This window comes from Pituophis catenifer, unplaced genomic scaffold, assembly GCF_029215685.1.
Source record: "Pituophis catenifer annectens isolate HBS135680 unplaced genomic scaffold, rPitCat1.0.hap2 SCAF_3, whole genome shotgun sequence".
Taxonomy (NCBI): Eukaryota; Metazoa; Chordata; class Lepidosauria; order Squamata; family Colubridae; genus Pituophis; species Pituophis catenifer.
Window position 1 is genome coordinate 26174592 of NW_027256883.1, and position 21265 is coordinate 26195856.

At 36.6% G+C, this 21265-nt stretch overlaps 1 protein-coding gene across 1 annotated transcript in view; it reads right to left on the reverse strand.

Annotated features, from left to right (window-relative positions):
- Window positions 1-470: 470 nt before the first annotated feature.
- The window catches only part of SPAG1 (sperm associated antigen 1), a 29689-nt gene continuing 8894 nt past the window's right edge, over window positions 471-21265 (reverse strand). The window contains exons 9-19 of the mRNA XM_070942081.1: window positions 20811-20917; window positions 18639-18792; window positions 17082-17501; window positions 16564-16663; window positions 13877-14029; window positions 7795-7970; window positions 7004-7145; window positions 6379-6505; window positions 3848-4012; window positions 1790-2161; window positions 471-1685 (exon numbers count right to left, since the gene is read on the reverse strand). Of these exons, the coding sequence (XP_070798182.1) occupies window positions 1554-1685; window positions 1790-2161; window positions 3848-4012; window positions 6379-6505; window positions 7004-7145; window positions 7795-7970; window positions 13877-14029; window positions 16564-16663; window positions 17082-17501; window positions 18639-18792; window positions 20811-20917 (2048 nt within the window). The 3' untranslated portion in view covers window positions 471-1553. The remainder of the gene's footprint in view (window positions 1686-1789; window positions 2162-3847; window positions 4013-6378; window positions 6506-7003; window positions 7146-7794; window positions 7971-13876; window positions 14030-16563; window positions 16664-17081; window positions 17502-18638; window positions 18793-20810; window positions 20918-21265) is intronic.

The following is a 21265-nucleotide window of genomic DNA, read 5'->3' on the forward strand; positions in this document are numbered from 1 at the left end:
CCTAAAACAGAGGTGGGGAACTATGGCCCCTTTATGGCTGGGTCAGGAATTCTGGGGGTTGAAGTTCACAAGTCATAAAAGGGCCATAGTTCCCCATCCCTGCCCTAAAAGATAAACTGCAAATTGAACTGGTACTATCAAATTAAATTGACCACACTTTTGTGAAGCCAAGTTACACTTCAATCCATAAACACCAAAACCAGTTTCTATGTTAGAGACCAAATGTTCACCTCAGGAACTGAACAACCAGTATCCTACAAAAATATATTGGGGCACTCTGGAAAACAAAGCCGTTAACAAAGAATAAAAATAAATGCCCAATATCTTTCTTTTAAAATATTTATTCATTACAAGTATTTTTATATCGATCAGCTCAATACCTTATTACAAAAATTCTTCAAGGGAAACAATTCAAGTGGATAAGCTCTTAACTTTTTTTTTTACAGTTTCTAATCCAAGAAAACATTTAATTCAAAATAGTAAAAGTATCAAATAGTACTTCTGTACTATTTCCTGTAATATAATTTGGATTGCGTACTATTAATAAATTAGTTTTCAGTTTAAAATATAATAACTCTATTGCTTCAAAACATTTTTTACATCTTTTGCTTCATCTTTGCTGTTCTATAGTAAGTCACTAGCTCAGAGAACTCTCCCTTTGTATATTCAATGGAAGCAATTCAGAGGAGATTCAAACATCTCTTGTTGCAACCAGCTGCTAAAAGGTTCACACAGCTGTACACATTCAGAACCCTCCAGCATGTTAATTCTGTAAGAGTAAGGCAAGAAATGACTTGGGGGTTTTATTGAAAGCCATACTCAACGTAAGCCAGATGAATTTGGAACAGCAAATGAAAGCAAAACTGAAGTTGAAATATACTGTAGTTTGGTATGCATAGTGTCCATTTTTTCCCCCAGCTGCAAAAACAAAGTGCTATCACCGGGTTACACTTTCATAGTCTTTCAACACATGCCCACTTAAAATAAGACTCACAATTCCTTATTTAATGGGGCTTATTCAAAGACATTTTCATTGCAGTGTTGATCACCATTTTTGAACAGTGGTTTTTCTTTAGAAAAATCCCCTATACTAGAAGAAAATAAAACAAAAACAGCTACATATTACCATTTGAACACTTTCCATATAAGTATTATCATTTGTTTTAACATCCCTTCATAAAAGGAACATTTTAGATGATTTCCTTGGCCTTCTGGGACTGTGTCCTTGTGGCTCATGGTTTTCTTTCTTAAGCAAATACCGAGTATTTTTCATTCTTTTTCTTTCCTATCTAAATGAGTCGTTCAAGCCCCAGTCCTACTTCTAATCTATTTGTTGATATAAGTGCAGGTGCCAAAGAGTAGGGAACATTCCCATAAATAAAATAATTGTACAATAAAACATATACAAGGTGAAGGAGCTGATTATCAAAGTGTGTGTAAAATATGCAGCATATTAAATAACCCAGATAAAACTTATTTGTTTGCCTTCCCTTGGTGTAAGATGGACATACATACTATGCATATTTGCCTGGAGTAATTAAAAAAGAAGCTGTTTACAGTTCAAAGGTTTTCTTAAGATTCTCAAGATCATTCAAAGAAAATTGTTGGTCTTGCGCATTGGAAAGAGAAGCCAGTAGCTGCTGAACCTGTTCTATTTCATTCTTACCAAGAAGTGTCTGCACCACCTGAGCAAAAAAAGTATGTGCACTTAATTAGTTCTTAAAAATGACATTTACCTAAATACCAGTGTTATTTGAAAAATAATCTACACTGAAGACAATCTGCTTACCTTAAATCTTTCAGCTTTACTTAGGTAGAAAAGATGTTGGTATACCAGATTAGGCTTTTGGCTGAACACATCAGACTGCAGAGCTTGAATAATGATGAGAAAAATATCTCCTTCTAATTTGTTGCTTAGTAGTACTGGCAAATCTTTTGGCTCAATCATTGCTAAGAGCTCCGCACAAGCAGCAATGTCCTTACGGGCATTCACGATGTTGATTATCTGCCCAAATTCATAGGCATTTGATGGCTTAGAAATGATTAGCTTTTCTGAGCTATTCAATGGCATGGCTGTTCCAAGCTCCTCTTTAGCATTGCAAGAGTTTATTGCTGTATTTGAAGAACACGTCTCTGTATCATCTTCCTCTTGTTCATTTACCTTCACAAAGAAATAACCATGCATTTGGTCAGCCTTAATAAATACAACATTAAAAAAATTCTAATTACAGTAAGCAGGAGTCGAGCCATAAGAGCGTTTGTAACCACTTAAAAGACATTTAAATGTGTCTTTGGAGAAGTTCATTCATCATCATCATGTTTTCATTTATTACTTCCTAAATTATCTTCCAAAATGTTCCTGCGCATATATATAACTTGCAGCTGATCACAGAGAGGCTGATTGAGTTATTCTCTAGTGCCCAATTCTCAGTGGGTTGCTAATTTCATGGGAAAGTTCCATATGATTTGTCCAAAGTGACTTGGTAGTAGTCAGTTATTTATAGTTCACTTTTCTCCAAAAATGTCAATCAAGGAGGCTAATAGCAATAACAATAAAAATACACTAATTGAAAGTACAACTAAACTTTAAAAATAAATATAGCCGTCATAAAACACCAAACCATAAAATCAGCTCAGCAGTTTTGTTGCAAAGTCCTGCTCAGGGGAATAAACAGAGCATTAACAGAGATCAAAGTCTGGGTAAAATCATCAGGGGCCATCTATTATTTTCCTGAATTGGTTTCTCTAAGGAATAAGATGTTAAATCTTAAGGGAGATTGGTAAATTAGAATATGATATTTCAAAAGGTCTGGTTCCCAACTCATAAAAAGCACCATCAGCTTTGAATCATGCCAGATCAGAAACAAACTAGTGGCTATTTTCATCACAGAGTATAAGCTGTTTATAATTGGCTCTAGTTAGGAGTTGAGCCTGCATTATATATAAACTGAAGTTTCTCAAGGGCGGTCTTGCATGCAGTATGTTAAAATAGTACAACTGGGATGTAAGCAGGATCTATATATTGTGACTGAATCTGACATGCTCAGGAACAAACATGCTAGTCTTAGTGGGGGATTCCTGAACCCCATAAAAAATTGGGTGTCCGGACAACAGACTTCCTAACTAGGAAAGAGGTTTCAAGAAAAATACAACTTCCTCCAGTAGAGGTAGAATCCTTCATGACCAGCTACACGCAAATTTTGATTTATCTGGATTAGGATGCAGTATGTTTGCATTCATCTTATCCATTAGTAATCTCAGCTATTGCAGTAAAATTTAGAACAGCCTCACTAATTTCAGGGAAAAACAACATGGAAGTGGTTGTTGCCTTCATATGGGGAATAGCAAATCCAAAAGGTAATTTGCCAGTTTTAATATACATTAAACAATATCAGGGAAACAAAGGCAAAGTATTATCCTGAGAGACATCACAGACCAATGGCTAATGTAGTGAAGCGATATCTTCCAGCACCACTTTCCTGAAATCAACTTGAAGGAGGGCAGTTTCTAGCTTACATCTTATCAAGGTCAACTATTAGTGTTTCCAACCAGGGATGCCGTCCAGCTCTGTCCAGCTTTCTATCACTGAAAATTGAAAAGTTGTAAAGTCTCATGGGGACTTTATTTTGTAGTGGAGAATTTTAGTCTGGCGCCTGACCAAAGTGGGGAAGATTAAACTATAAAAGCGTAGTTCAAACTGACTTCTATATTTCACGCTGTATATTCTTACAAAATATCTCCAAATGCCGTATGTATTCAGAGAATGTATCCGCTAAAAATAAAGCTAAAAATAAAATCTAGCAATTTAATCTAAAGCTTTTAAGCCTCTGTGGTTTTTCTTAAATACCTCTTGGATTTCAATTTTTTTCCTTTGCTTTGGCTGATTGTTGGCTGTAAATTCACATTTAAGTTTAAATAGTTGAGTTGTTTCATCCAGTTCCTTCTGTACTTCAGCAATACTGGAATCAATTAGAAGAACTTTATTCAGATCTTCAATACTAGCTTCATAGTTCTGAAAGTTAGAAAAATCAATTATTGGCTTAAATAAGAAATAATAATAATAATAATAATAATAATAATAATAATAATAATAATAATAATAATAATTAGGGACTCAGGGCGGTGTACAGCCAAGATAAAACGTTGCATATAAAATTTAAAAACAATTTAAAAAACAATTAAATAATTTCGGCCCAAGATATTAAAAATAACCCAATTAAAACCAAATTCAATTAAAACTGAGAGGATGGGATCAAGCCAGCCCAGCTAGATGGAATAGGTGTGTTTTCAGGACCCGACGAAAAGTCCGGAGGTCTGATATCGTGCGTATCTCAGGGGGTAGGTCATTCCAGAGGGCAGGTGCTGCCACAGAGAAGGCTCTCCCCCTGGGGGTCGCCAGCCGACACTGTCTGGCCAACGGCACCCTGAGGAGGCCCTCTCTGTGCGAGCGAACCGGTCGGTGGGAGGCTATTGGCGGCAGAAGGCGGTCTCGCAGATAACCCGGCCCTAAGCCATGGAGCGCTTTAAAGGTGGTCACCAACACCTTGAAGCGCACCCGGAAGACCACAGGAAGCCAGTGCAGCTTGCGCAGGAGAGGTGTCATATGTGAGCGCCCCGTCGCTCCCATAATCCCCCGCACGGCCGCATTCTGGACTAACTGTAGCCTCCGGATGCACCCCAAGGGGAGCCCCATGTAGAGAGCATTGCAGCAGTCCAGGCGGGAAGTGACGAGTGCTTGAGTGACCGTGCGTAGGGAGTCCCGATCCAGAAAGGGGCGCAACTGGCGTATCAGGCGAACCTGATAAAAAGCCCCCCTGGCCATGGCCGTCATGTGCTCTTCTAAAGACAGCCGTGGATCCAGGAGGACGCCTAAGTTGCAAGCCCTCTCCGTGGGGGCCAATGATTCGCCCCCAATAGCCAGCGATGGCACCAGCTGGCTATATCGGGATGCCGGAAGCCACAGCCACTCGGTCTTGGAAGGGTTGAGTTGGAGCCTGTTTCTCCCCATCCAGGCCCGCACGACCTCCAGACACTGGGACATCACTTCAAGGGCATTGTTGGGGTGGCCTGGGGTGGAGATGTACAGCTGAGTATCGTCAGCGTACTGATAGAACTCCACTCCAAATTGTTGGAAAAGTTACAATATTTACTTATAGTCAGAAAAATAACCTGGATTTTTGCTTTCATGTTTTCTGTTCTTTCCCAACATTTTCTAAATGTTACTATATTTATAGCTATTTGCTGGATTAATCTTTAATCCAGCGGGGATATTCTTATGTTCTTAAGGAATCCATTACTGTGGTGAGTGATCTGCTATAAAAGCTTTTGGTTATCAAAGTAAGGAGGAAGCTATGTTATCTCTGTTACCAAAACCTCATGTAATTTACAAAAACATATACCAGGTCCCTTGGCAAATGTATAAAAGATTCATTTTATTTAAGATAGGGTCCCAACAATCATTCCAAAAGCAATAGAGATAGTCCTTCACTTATGACTAATTACTTAACAATGGTTTGAATTAACAGAAGTCTGCAAAAAAAAAAAAAGTCATTTATGACCTGAACTCAAACTTATGACTGTTGCCTTGCCTCCTTGGTGACAATTGCAATTTGGGCACTTGGCAACTAGTATGCATTTATCACTGATTGTAGCATCCTACTGTCATGTGATTGTGATTTGCTTTTTTTTTTTTTTGGCTAGTTTTGCCAGGAAAAAGTGCCATTAACCAAGCTGAATTTGTATTTACAACCACGTGACTCCACATATAACCATAACAACTTATAACATAAATTCTATTCCCAGTTGTGGTCATAAATTGAGAACTACGTGTAGAGCAACACTTAAACATGTGAAACTAGAAACAATTATTTCTCCAAATACCCTGTCACTATGCTCCCTTTCCTTGGCTTTTACATCCTGAGAATTATTATCCAGCATGCCTCTGATTACACTCCAGTAGTTTCCTATGGATTCCAGCTGCTACAGTTGCAGGAACTCTTCATATATAAATCAGCTAAATATATCCACTGCCTTTTGGTTTCTACTGAACTCTAACAGTTGAACCTGCAATGGCTGTGTCCTCTTAAATCTTTCCTGCCAGTGAAAGGGCAAGTCCTGGAGATATTTGATATTACTGGCTTTCCAATACTTCCTTAAAAATGTTTCCCATCTGGTTTATATTAAAATAGTTCTTACTATTTGGGTCACCCCAATTCAGCATTTTTCATTTTGACATCCTTAAGCCTTTAAGCTAAGTTTACTTATTATATAATAATGTATGTTTTGTGCATCATTTTTATTTTCATAGCCATTACACACATCTGATGGGTAATATCTACAGGTTAACAGATATGACAGGTTAACAGTCTTCGATCTTACCTCTAAACCTTTGTATGCTAGAGCTCTTCTATATAAAGCCTTGATATTAGAGTCATCCATCTGAAGAACATGATCACAATCCTTCTTGGCTTCTTCATGCTTAAGCAGTTTCAAGAAACAAAGAGCCCTAATATAGTACAATCAGAGACAAAAGCGTGTAAGAGCCTGTTGCAACACTCAAAACAGCTTGGTGCTTATGCTTCTATTATTTCTTTATAGTCATTTGCCCAGCTGTGTAGAGTATTTCCATCTGAACAAATTATGGGCCCAAATGCCATATTGGTATCAATATACGGTGCTATAGTAAAATGAATATACAATATTGCAATGGTGCGATATAATAGGTAGTGTGTTATGTGGAGAATGAAGTCCATTCAATGGGTTTGGGCTAATTATTATCTCTTACTTCACTGACCTTATAAGAGATATTAAAATGGTAACATGTATATTACTTGGAGCTCCTGCAGGAAATGTAAATACGTTATCTACAAAATTGGAACTGTATTTCATTTACAAAAATGATGACTACTACAAACAGCTTTTCTCCACTAAAACGAATGATAACTGCCTAACAATCTGAACAAAGCTGGCTAGGATTTGGATGCAGTATTAGATATCTTGTTACCTGTTAGTGTAGATAGTCTTTTCCTGTGAATTTAGCTTTATGCACTCGTTGTATTTCATTAATGCTTCTTCATATTTACCCTTTTTCACAAATTCATTTCCTTGATTCTTAAATAGCTTGAACTTCTCTTCTGCATTATCACCTATTTGTCAATAAAGATAAATAGATGCCCATTCATTAATAGCCCGAAGAATATTTATACCTATTCAGAAAGCAAGTTCAAATACTTATAGAACATTCCTTTCATTATTAAATAAGGGAGTTTCCACATGCTCTTATCAGTGCGGCTAACCTTATGATCTCACAAGACTTCTTTGCCACCAAAAAGTCAAAACTAAGCACCACACTTTCAAGGTACATTAAATAGATGCACATAGCCACTCGCCCCAATGCTGCATGAGGAATGTGAAGCAAGATATCAGCTGAAAAATAGTGTATGGTCAATCCTTGAGGACTGCAGTAGTAAATATTTATTTCCAGTGAAGGAGATATGAAGGCCATCCCAAAAAACTCTACATTTAAATGTTGCATTTACCAGATTGTTTTAATTTCTACTTCTAAGTACTACAACACTTTGGATTTTGTCGGCTCCAGGACATGGTCTGATTTTCTGAGATGCTCTTTCGTAGAATGAGAAGTTGCAGGGAAAGGAAAGCTTAGGAAGCTTAGCATAAACAATGAAAGACTACATAAACATCTCTGTGGATATGGAACCAACATCTCAAATATAACTTTTTTCCATAATGGTTCACTAATGATTCTACTGGTATACTAAAACAATATACACATACTAGGAGTCTGTGACAGTTGGTTTCTGCAAGTATTTGCAGCTTTCTTTTGTTTTGACTCTGAAGTAAAGCTTTCTCCATCCCACCAGTGTAACTGAGCAGAAACTGGGACAACAGGTATTGGTGATAACTTCTCCCTCCAATTTGGGCCATCCAGATCTATTAAGGTTCTCGTTATCCTAAAGTAAAACAAGTTTTATTATATATAACAATATTTTTTATTAAAAATGCTCACAGCACTCAGTGTTACCTCAGATCTATGTATGTACAAATTTAAAGTCTTTCCAACCTTTGTTTTGTTCAGATCAGTATTGGCCACTTAGATTATGTTATCCTTAAGACGCTTAGTTTCATTTCTCACTAGGTATGAAAATGTTAATAGTAATCTTTAAGCAACTCTAAAAACATCACAGGACACCAATTAAAAAAAATTAAACATATTGAGATATCTAGTCCACTTCAATTTAACTTAATTCTGTTTAATAAAGTCCAGAAACAAATACTTAGCAAGCTGAAAAAAAGAATTACCAGCAGGAGGAAGAGGAAGAGAAGGAAGCAGTTGAAATAAGGAGATGGGTTGCCAGGAAGAAAAGAGTAATAAGCAGTGAAGGGAAAAGTATAAATAAGACCTAGAAAGGGGGAAAAAGTCATTGGGTTAAGCATGACAGACAGAAACATTTTTAAATAACAAGCCAGAAACCAGAAGTACACCCATTTGTAAAGCAATAAAAAAAAAATCATTTTCTGACCATTGCAGATTATTTGCAACAAATTTTGTCTGCCTGACAACAACACACACCAGAATGAGAATAACACTGATGTAGCTGTAGGAAAATATCTGAATGATCACAGCAACCGATGATCTTCACAGTGCATCTATTTATCACATGTTCACTTAGCCACCATTTTGTTTAATGACCTGGTTGTTGGAATGGAACTCAGTCAATAAATGAGTAGTTAGGCTATTCTGGACAATTCTGAAAGCATGTATATTGAAATGTAAAAATAAAAAACATGTTCTACAGATTTTTCAGGTTGTATCATAATGCTAGGAGATCTTACAGTAAATATTAAATTAAGCATTTTCTCAGTTTATTTAAAGTTCAGTCTGAAATATATTTTCACAAGGTGATAGATAATGTTGTATCCAGAGGTGGGATTCACTTACCTTCCCTACCGGTTTGCAAATGTGAGCGCGCTTTGGACAATGTGACTGGTGATACCTGGGAGGGGGGATTTTTACTCTTTTAATTAGGTGAAAACTGCAAGAACTGTTAGAGTTGGTTTTCACCGGCTGTGCCGATATGATGTATCCAATAAATATGTTCTTTGAGGAATCTACCTGCCTCAGAATTCTGCTTTCAATGGGTGTGTTACTCGGAACACTGACAATAATATTAATACAACTTCACTGATTGGTGTATGGCAAAAAAAGTAATCTATCAGTGTGGCAAATGCAAATCCTTTAAAAATGACTACTCACACTGAAATAATAATATGCAATATCAATGTACTGATTATTTATATTCTGCACATTATGCTAAAGTACAGGAGTACTAATTCAACAAATAGAAAATGTACATATCAGTTAAATTCACACATTAAAAACACTACATAATAAATAAATCAAATATAACTTGCTAGGCCAGTGATGGCTAACCTTTTTGGCACCGAGTGCCCAAACTGGAATGCGCACCCGCCGGAATGCCAGAAACTGGAAGGCCAGCTGGCTGGTGTGCATGCACACGCCAGAAACCAGAAGAGCAGCTGGTAACGGTGCGCGTGCCCACAGAGAGGGCTCTGCGTGCCACCTCTGGCACACGTGCCATAGGTTCGCCATCACAGTACTAGACCATTCTTTTGCTTTCCTTGTCCTACCAAACATCCATGCAAAAATTATCTGCACACATCCCTTCCTTCCCCCGCCCCTCAAATATCATTTTGCATCAGTTATTGTCTTTGGGAGGAAAGATAGGGAATTGAGATCAGATGACATGGGATAGCAAATAGGATACGTTTCCCCCCCTTAGTCTAAAAAGCAGATTGATGTTTATTTGTAACAACAGAAAGCAAAACAAAAATCCAAGTACTATCTGTCCACTTATTGTGGACCAAGATTCAAAGGCTGGGAACCCACGTGAGAAAAGCTTTCCACTCTACTCAGCAATAGTATCAGAATCCCATGAATCAAGCATCTTGTTACTAAATAAATTCAAATGTAAAAGTACTTTCACTCACATTTACATTACTAAGACAGCAAAAATAATACACCTAAAACATGAATTCAGAAAAAGAAAAATCAGAATTCTGACTAGTCACCAATTGATGTTTCAAAATCCCCAGCAAAGCAGGTTACCATAATTCAATTGGATGTGATTAGCATTTGTCTAACACTGGATACATCCACATACTCCAGAAAGGCTGTGGCTGGCACACCTACCTGATCTGTCAAACTTTTTAGCTGCAAGTATCTTGAGATATTTAAGAGCAATGCTGAGGAGCACTTCCAAGCTGTTTACAGGTTTGCTGAGAGAAGTGCCACCTCACACAAAGCAGGCATTTCATTACAGATTAGTTTTTCTACAGCTAGTATTCATTATCTTGTCTGGATTACGTTGCTACCAAATGGTAACAGATCAGGACTGCTACAGTCTCTGCAGGTCCTTTATATTAATATGGAGGATGGGTATCGCTGGGATTTTTTTGACACCCAGATCCAATTTTCTGGATGATTACTTCAGGCTGTTCTATAGCGATACTAAGTAAAATGGAGAACAACTTCATTAGCCAATAATTGTGAGGCTGAAAAGCAGGCTACCGGTACTGTCTGCAGAATCTATGTTTCAAATGTTACTACACAATTGTTTTTCCATCCTATCTCAACTAGACAGTTCAAAACAATATGATCATCAATAGTATCAAAAGTCACCTAGAGACTCCATAGAATCACCAGAGACACACACGATCCCCTCTAGTTCCTAATGTAAATCATCCACCAGGGAAAATTAGGCTATCTCTGATTCAAAATCAGACTGGAAATTAAAAGACTGAGATTATTTTATTTGATACTTAAGTCCTTAATAATACCAATTATCTGTATCATCCAGGAATACCTGGGTAATATATCCTTATATCAGACCTATACCATTTGTGGTAAATTGAACTTAAGCCAAAAATGGTCCAAATTGGTAGTACCTAAGGATGGCCTTTAAGTAAAGTCTCAATATAGTATTATGTTTTCCTACTTACTTTTTGATATATCTAACAAGCTTTTACACTTCTAGTTCTTTGAATTGGGAAAGGATGGAAAAGATTGCCTTATATCACTACATACTTTCTTAAACTAACATGAACTAAAAAAAAATATCATGATATAAACCTTAAGAGAATGATTCAGAAATTTCTGTAATTACAGCATAATTCATGAAGTAGTTTTATAAAACTACTAGATATTCATCTCCTTTTCCCAGAGTCAGAATGCTAGGATTCTCATCAGTTACAACAGCTCCATGGGTCAATGCTACCATTTAGAAGACTGTGGTAGAATGTGTTGCCATCCCAATCATTATAGATTATTACCATAAAAATAGCTTCTCTCTCATATTATGGAATCTGTTTCATGAGAATATATAGCAATAGCAATAGCACTTAGACTTACAATGGGGCAAAAAAGTATTTAGTCAGCCACCAATTGTGCAAGTTCTCCTACTTAAAAAGATGAGAGAGGCCTGTAATTATCATCGTAGGTAGACCTCAACTATGAGAGACAAAATGAGAAAACAAATCCGGACAATCACATTGTCTGATTTGGAAAGAATTTATTTGCAAATTATGGTGGAAAATAAGTATTTGGTCACCTACAAACAAGCAAGATTTCTGGCTCTCACAGACCTGTAACAACTTCTTTAAGAGGCTCCTCTGTCCTCCACTCATTACCTGTATTAATGGCACCTGTTTGAACTTGTTATCAATATAAAAGACACCTGTCCACAACCTCAAATAGTCACACTCCAAACTCCACTATGGTGAAGACCAAAGAGCTGTCGAAGGATACCAGAAACAAAATTGTAGACCTGCACCAGGCTGGGAAGACTGAATCTGCAATAAGCAAGCAGCTTGGTATGAAGAAATCAACTGTGGGAGCAATAATTAGAAAATGGAAGACATACAAGACCACTGATAATCTCCCTTGATCTGGGGCTCCACGCAAGATCTCACCCCGTGGGGTCAAAATGATCACAAGAATGGTGAGCAAAAATCCCAGAACCACACGGGGGGACCTAGTGAATGACCTGCAGAGAGCTGGGACCAACGTAACAAAGGCTACCATCAGTAACACACTACGCCGCTAGGGACTCAGATCCTGCAGTGCCAGACGTGTTCCCCTGCTTAAGCCAGTACATGTCCGGGCCCATCTGAAGTTTGCTAGAGAGCATTTGGATGATCCAGAAGAGGATTGGGAGAATGTCATATGGTCAGATGAAACCAAAGTAGAACAGTTTGGTAGAAACACAACTCGTCGTGTTTGGAGGAGCGAGAATGCTGAGTTGCATCCAAAGAACACCATACGTACTGTGAAGCATGGGGGTGGCAACATCATGCTTTGGGGCTGTTTCTCTGCAAAGGGACCAGGACGACTGATCCGTGTACAGGAAAGAATGAATGGGGCCATGTATCGTGAGATTTTGAGTGCAAACCTCCTTCCATCAGCAAGGGCATTGAAGATGAAACGTGGCTGGGTCTTTCAGCATGACAATGATCCCAAACACACCGTCCGGGCAACAAAGAAGTGGCTTCGTAAGAAGCATTTCAAGGTCCTGGAGTGACCTAGCCAGTCTCCAGATCTCAACTCCATAGAAAACCTTTGGAGGGAGTTGAAAGTCCGTGTTGCCCAGCGACAGCCCCAAAACATAACTGCTCTAGAGGAGATCTGCATGGAGGAATGGGCCAACATACCAGCAACAGTGTGTGCCAACCTTGTGAAGACTTACAGAAAACGTTTGACCTCTGTCATTGTCAACAAAGGATATATAACAAAGTATTGAGATGAACTTTTGATATTGACCAAATACTTATTTTCCACCATAATTTGCAAATAAATTCTTTCCAAATCAGACAATGTGATTGCCTGGATTTGTTTTTTTCATTTTGTCTCTCATAGTTGAGGTCTACCTATGATGACAATTACACGCCTCTCTCATCTTTTTAAGTGGGAAAACTTGCACAATTGGTGGCTGACTAAATACTTTTTTGCCCCACTGTATATACTGCTTCACAGTGCTTTACAGCCCTAAGTGGTTTACAGAGTCAGCCTATTGCCCCCAACAATCTGGGTCCTCACTTTACCCACCTCGGAAGGATGGAAGGCTGAGTCAACCTTGAGCCTGGTGAGATTCAAACTGCCAAATTGCAGGCAGCCGGCAGCCAGCAGAAGTAGCTTGCAGTACTGCATTCTAACCAGTGTGCCACCAAGGCTCTTACACTTAGAGTCAAGATTACTGGTAGACATAGAATTTGATAAATAACATCAGAGGCTACTGCAACTCTATCTATTCCCGAATACTAGATTACTATTGATGCCAAAGAGGATATTTTAGCACACAAAATGGGATGTTAAATAACAAAAGCAATGTTCTCCCACTGGCTTGATGATACGCAAGAGTATACACATCACAATTATACAATCTTTACTGATTCAACTGGCTACAACATTTCTCTTTTTATTACCAGATGTTTAGAAACTGCAAGTAATGCTCCTTGGCTAACCTTTTGCAGATTAAGATGCATTAATGTCAGTATATAAATGGATAGGCATTCCCAGTTTTGTGTAAAATCAATTGCTAAGTACTTGAATAACAACATCTAATAGTATCATTGCCCAAGATCACAGTATTTGAGTTAGGCAGCCTTATAAATTTCAAAAATAAATAAATGAATGCAAAAGAAAAATATGTCAGGACAGCTACATAAAAAAAAGAAACCATATCATTATGATGAGAGTAATTATTTTAAAAATGTGTGTATATAACATAGTTTCTCAAAGTGTTCTATACTGGTGGTTCTTTTAAATGTCATAAATGTTTACCTGTTAACACTGTCATTTGCAACCTGGATTCCACTATCTATTTGCAATAAAGTTTTATAATCCACATATGCCTGTTGGTATCGTTCCATTGACTCATAGGCCAGTGCTCGGCGTAGAAGAGGCTTAATAGAATATGGATGAAGTTCCAACGCACTAAAGAACAAATGTTAAAATTATTACATGCATTGATAAAAAATAAAACATATAGGAAAGATGCAGAGTTTAAACTTTTTTAAACATTGATTTCATCTTAATCACAAGATTCTAATGAAATGAATTTTAGGAAGTTGGATAGATAAACAAAATGATTTATCAGTTGGTGTTACTACCATTTCACACAATATGCTTACTGAAATTTGTTAAGCTCTATTGATAAGACAAAAACTGTTCTATGCAGAACTGCCCACGCTCGTTTCAGTCAGTAAAGTTCTGCAGCAATGATTTCTTCTTAAAATTACCAATCAAGTCCATTAAAAAAGTTTGAAGAATAGGTGTCTATGCAGCGTTTTATATCAAAGAAACAGCTTCAACACTGTAATAAAAATCTTACATTAAGCTTAGGAATTCGAAGCAGGTGAATTAGCTCAAAACTTAAAACGTTCTGTTAAAAGTATTTTGGTCAAGTCATCTAGATTTTCTAAACATAAATTCTTTATGGTTACCACGTGACATGAAAATTATATTAATTGAAGTTCTAGTCCAGTGATGGAGAACCTTTTCGGCACTGAGTGCCCAAACCGGAACACACGTGTATGTGCATGCATCTGTCAGAGTACTGGAAACCTGAAGACCAGCTGGCAGGCATGCCCAGGCCTGTTTTTTGGCCGTTTTCAGGCCAGTTTCAGCTGTTTTTGGGCCGTTTTTCAGAAATCAGAAGAGCAGCTGGCGACGGTGCACATGCCCACAAAGAGGGCTCTGTGTGCCACCTCTGGCACACATGCCATAGGTTCTAGCCCATGTTGGAGAGCATATAAAGAAGCTAACACCTTTGGTTGGAAATGCCCCCTTTCTGGCCCCATTCTGGCTAAAAGTAAAAAAGACTGGACAATAGATGTTCAGCTATTAATGCTAACCTAGCTTTATTATTATTATTTCCTAGGATTTATTAAATGATATAACACAGGAAATTAATTCTTTGTTGCTGGCTTTCAGAGTTTCTTATAATGATACATTGGAAAATTAGAGTAGGAAATTGCATGGCTGAAAAATTTACACTGCAGCAAACTGCTTTTAAGAATCCTTTAATTAAAGATTTTGGGTTCACACCTGTTTTTTCCTGTTTCAGTTACATCAGCAAAGTTGTTCTTAATAGATTACGCCACCTTTTTTGGGTATAACATGCTAAATATTTAAAATTACAAATATAACAAGATTACAAAGGTACTCATTCCCAAATTATATATTTCTTTTTCTTTTATTTACTTTCCATCTTTTTATATTTTCATTTTTTTGTTTCTTTATTTTCAATGTTTTCTTAACTGCTGTATGATTAAATTAAATGTCCAATATATCAATAAAGGCATTAATATATATTTTGAAATAGACAAATAGGACATATTAACAGGATAACATTTCTGTGATTGCATTTGCACAGTACAAACAAGAATTCACGTATTCTAGTTCCATTACATCACTCTACTTATGAATGATATAACAAAGCACTAAACGTTTTTATCTTAGCAGGCCTATTGCCCTTAATAATATATGGTAAACGATGTAGATGCATTACTGGGTATAAAAATATATTGGATCTAGACGTAGTTACTAGAGGAAACTTATAGAAATGATTGAAACATAAGTTATAGTCCCTCATCTGTTTTCAAATGATTTTTTTTCCTCTAAAGATCAGCCCAAAATAGTTCAGCATCCAAATATGAATTTATTTATTTTGTTCAATGTAGAATTTTTGGGGTCATGTTGTAGCACAGTAAATCAGTAATAATACCCTACCTTATCTATTTTACTTTACTATATAATATTAATACTACATAATGTTATCAGTTTCTCTACAGAATACCACAGTATTCTGTATGTAGTTTGTGGATTATATAACTTCTAAGTAAGTATAATAATATTACACATTTGCCATCTAGTATTTTTGTAGTTAATCAAAAAACTAAATATTTTTGTCTTTTTTATGTATGTCTACCTCCTGAGATCTGATTCACTAGACAACAATTAAGAACACAAAAACAGAAGGCTTTTTTAAAATAGTAGGAACATTGCAGGATATTCGAGATAGAGGAGATTCTAATGGCAATATCTTTCTGCAACAGACTACATGGTTGCCTTAGTGTGTCAAGAAACATTTCTACATAATTTGCAACTATGTTGTAATTATAATACAACTCTTTGTAGATGCCCTGTACATGATTGCAGGTTTAAATATGAAACAGGAAATTCATGCATAAATACCCATCCAAATTCTATAATGAACTTCCCTTAACATTAAAGCCTTTCAGGCATTGTGATGCAATTTGGAAGAAATATTAACTAGCTTATTCATCATCTTCTTTCCTTTGCCTTACAAAAGAAGTTAGGTGCAATATATTCCAATGGAATGTGTGATAGCATTAATACAGGCTACACCTTTCAATTTATTAAAAAAAATTATCAGATTATAAATCTAGTTCAAATACTGTCGTAATCACGAGATTTATTTTTCCCTGTTAACAACTGTTATTTACCTGTTACAATCCTGAATACAGTCAGCACAATTCCCTTCTTTTAAGTAACACGCAGCTCTGTTTGAATACAAAATACTTAAATCCTCTGGAGCTTGGATTCCTAGAATTACAATTATGGAGAAAATTGGTTACTGAAATGCAGCTGCTGTTACCATAAAAATATGCTTCATTGGGTTCCCAAGTTTCACTGCAGTAATAGAGTTGTGCTGAAAATGCACAACTGCAGTAATTCAGTTGCTTCAAGGAAATTTTTTTTTTAGGCAGTTATGGTAATTTTAAATATGTAACCCTTAATTCAGCTTCTAGGAAATCTACATTACAAAATTTCAGTCATCTATTGAATTTGAATTCAATTTTATAATTGGCTGTTACTGCAAAGGAACCTTTTATCCGCTAGTTCCGGGAACAAAACAAAAAGGAGGAAAGATCAAAAAGCTTAGTGGTATTTTAAAATCATCTTTTTGAAAAAGGTTGCAATCATTGCATATAAAAATATATACATAAAATATGTATCTCACCTGAACTGAGTACATTTTCAATTGCTCTGGAGTATTTCAGAATAGCTTCTCCAAATTGCCCATCCTTAAATAATTCATTTCCTTCAGTTTTCAGTTTTGCAGCATTAGCAGGCAGCAGAGTAGAACTGCTTTTTCCAGCCGCTGACGATTCCACATCCTTTGGTTTTCCTTCCCCAATTTCATTTCCATTTATATAGTTGCTCTGGTAGCCATTTATTTCCTTTTTATCATCTTGCAAAGATTCCCGTATCGTTTCTTCCAATACACCTTTTTTAACATTATTCTCTGAACGGTCTCTGGGCTTCTGGGCTTCTTTATGGTCTGGTTTCCAGGCGCCTCCTCGACTATTGAACTTCTTTTGTACGTTGCCCATGTCGGCTGGCTCGCTTGTGCTCTCCTTTCCCACCAGCACTGCAGTTTCTACAAGGAAGTGAATCAGCTGGGTTAGAGTGTGCATCATTGGAAGGAACCATTGTCAGAACAAAGCAGGGGTGGACTGAAATGTTCATCAGAAAGTTCACAGGATATTTAGCTTACTGAAAAGAACTGAGCCCAAGATTTGTGTATCTTGTAAGTGATTATAAAGATCCAAACAACTGCTATTAACAGAAATTTAAAACTGCCGAGTCTGCTGTTATTTCAAGACTAGTGGGACCCTGTTTTTGCATGACACGCAGTTCACCTGGAATTAACTATCTAAATACTAGGTGTTCAGTGAAAAACCCCTCAGTAAATTATATGGAATTAGCAGTCATAACTATGTTAATAAACAGACTTACTGGGTATCATTACTGAAATATATTAAGTAGAAAAGACTATTTTAAAACATGTACTATTTTGTAAAATGTAGGTGTTTTTATTTCTATTGAAGAAAATACCACTATGGATAAATTGTTTGCTTTTAAAAGCTTTATAAAGAAAAAGCATTTTAAATTTCTGACATTATTCAAACATTATTTTGCAGAATACAATAAACTTGAATATATCAGTATCATTGCTTTAAATTGTAACACTTTTAGCTATTATTTAAATATGCCATTGTGAACAGATATACTTTGTCTTTAGCTTTATTTCCCACTTGGAAACTGTTACACATTAATTCCAAAAGTTATTCAGACTTTTAATGTGAACAGTCATCAAAGGAAAACTATTGATATTGAAACTGTAAAGCAGTGTTTCCCAAACTTGGCTATTTTAAGATGCATGGACTTCAATTCCCAGAATTCCCCAACCAGTATGCCTGGTTGAGGAATTTTGGGAGTTGAAGTCGATACATCTTCAAAGGGTCAAGTTTGGGAAACACTGCTGTAAAGAGTTCAAAGAGATAACAGGCATATGATCTTTACTGAAGCTTAATAAAGTAACAGAATAATACTTTGCACATAGAAACATTCAGATTCAAGTCCCTGATATCGCTTGGTAGGGTTTAAAGAAATTTCAAAAATCTTGGAGAGTTTTTACAGTCTTTGTAAAAATCCTAAACTAGATTGACAGTGTTTTAAAAAACAGAGTGCAATCTACTCACTGTTTCTGAAATGAAACATTCAATAAACTTACTTCCATCTCCAGAACCATTTACAAATTCTCCTTCATTTGTCTCTTGTTCTTCTGATTCTTCAATTTCTTCAATGAATATTTTTTTTCCCTTGCTTTGGGTCTGAGATATAGGTTTTGATTCTGTCAGATTCTTATCAATATCTAGTAGCTTTTTCTGTAGAATAATAGTAATATTTTAGTTAAATATTACAATTTGTACTTTCAGCTGTACCAATCTTATTATGGACTGGATTTAAACTTGCTTTTAAGCCCATAAAAATCCAGGAGTTTGTGTGAGTTATTAAAAAACATTAATTTCTTTTAATGGAGTTTCTTTAACCGTAATTTAGATCCGGATCCAACTTTATGTCATTTAATCATGAAAGAATTGTTAGTACTCCTAACTAGTTTTTCAATTTCTACAGGGCACCTGTCCAACAATTCCTTTTTCTGTATAATCAATTCTGAATTCTTGTTTCACTTTGTCTGCCAGTCTTGTGCCTCACATACACAAAGTTTATTTTGCAACCCAAAACCAAAGCTTTGCCATCAGGAAAAGTAGTTATCAAAGAAGTTATCCAAAGGAAATTTATAACCAGGAAAATCACATTTTCATATGCAGGTAGCTTTTTCCTTGCTTCAAACAATAGATATTTTGAACAATGGAAGTGAGTACTAGCATATATATTTTTTTGCTTCTGGGTGGAGCTAGGATGGAAAAGATTTTTTGTTACTCTACCACCGTGATGGCGAACTTATGGCACCCGTGCCACAGATGGCACGTGAAGCCATATCAGTGGGCACGCAAGCTCAGCTCTGGTGTGCATGCATGCGCCAGCCAGCTGATTTTTGGGCCTTTTGGGCCCACCGGAAGTCAGGAAAAAGGCTGTTTCCGGCCTCCGGAGGGCCTCTGGGGGAGTGGGGAAGGCCATTTTTGCCCTCCCCAGTCTCCTAGAAAGGCTCTGGAGCCTGGGGAGAGCGAAATACAGGCCTACCTTGCCATTGCATGTCAAAAGTGGGGGGAGCACGGGGGGGGTCACATATGCATGCGCGGGGGGTGGGGTGAATAGAATTATGGATGTGAGCACACGCGCGAGCGCCCCCCCCACACTCCCCCCACTTTTGGCACGTGATGGCAAAAAGGTTAGCCATCACTGCTCTACCATCTTATTAGTCAAAAATATCAAGAAGAAAATAAATAGAAAAATAAATAGAAAAACATTAAGTTGAACAATCTCCTGCAATGTTTTGGAATCCAGAAATAATCTGGATTCCAAAGTTGAAATGAATCACAATAGCAAACACAGGTACTCTTCTATCCTCCAAAGAAGACATATTCTTGGATTTATGTTAGGTAGCTCAAGAAAAACATAATATGGAACTTATTTGCCCATTTTATACCATCAAGATAGGTTTTCTTAGATTATACCTCTTATGGCAAATTTGAGAAACTTCACAATAATTGGCCAAGCATTATAGGTATAAGAAAAGGAGAGCAATAGATGTTCCCAGTATTTAGCTGATAACCTTAAGTCAAGACCAACATTTAACATATTATTGCTATTATTAAGAGAAGGCTCCTTTTTTTCATTGAAATTCCTATTACATCATTTAAAGCTGAATTTAAATTTCTAAATATATGGCTTTGCCCAGAAGAGATTTATGAGACTTCATTTAAGAAGCAACAGATGTGACAACAGATTTTGTAAGATTTCTAACTGTGAGTTTCTATTCTTAGACACATCCAAACAAGTACTTATAGAGTTAACAATTATTTTGGTGTCTTTATATCACTTCTATTTCACTAAAAAGACAAACATTACATATTTATCCATATGAGGCTGTCACCTTGAGGAAAAATGGTGGCAGTATCTTCTTAGATGCCACTTCTATAATCAATTATCAGAAGAGAGTTTTCATTTCCAACAGGAATCCCCAATTAAACAGTTATCAGCCTAATAGAATTTCAAGGAGTCCTGGAATACACCTGCCCCTGTCTAACCCGTCTTGATCAGAAATCCCAGGTTCCACATTACAACAGAGTTCTGTCAAATGCCACAGCCACTAATTTAGCAGAATTCAAATAAAGGTTAGCACACCTTCTATAATCCTATGTCCAACAACAAACAACTTGCAATGCAAGTATCCTTACATATTAATGCTACAACTCTCAAAATAAGTATTAATACTTACTTTAGCTATGGCATTTTTTGGATCAATATGTAATACTTTCCTCAAGTCTTCAGCAGCCGCTTTAAAATTCTGTAGATTATTATAAACAGTGGAACGACGCATAAGAGCTACAGATTAATTAACAAATATAGTTATCACTTTCTTCTGAGTAACAAGATTTTAGTGCTGCATACATACTGTAAGTGTAAAGCAATTATGTAGTCTTTACATATAATCAGCCTCAATAGCAAGTGGTTTTTTTAAAAAATCGCATTTGACATATTATGCGTAATCTGCAGACTATTCAGATTTCATTAAAATGACTGGGGTTTCCTTGTATTGAGGGGAGAGGGTGGGGAAAACAGATTTGGGGATAAGTATATCATGACTATTTACATCTACTAATTACATCTACTAATTAGGGTGTCAGATGATAGGGTTTTTTTTAATTTTGTAGTAATACATTTGAATTAAAG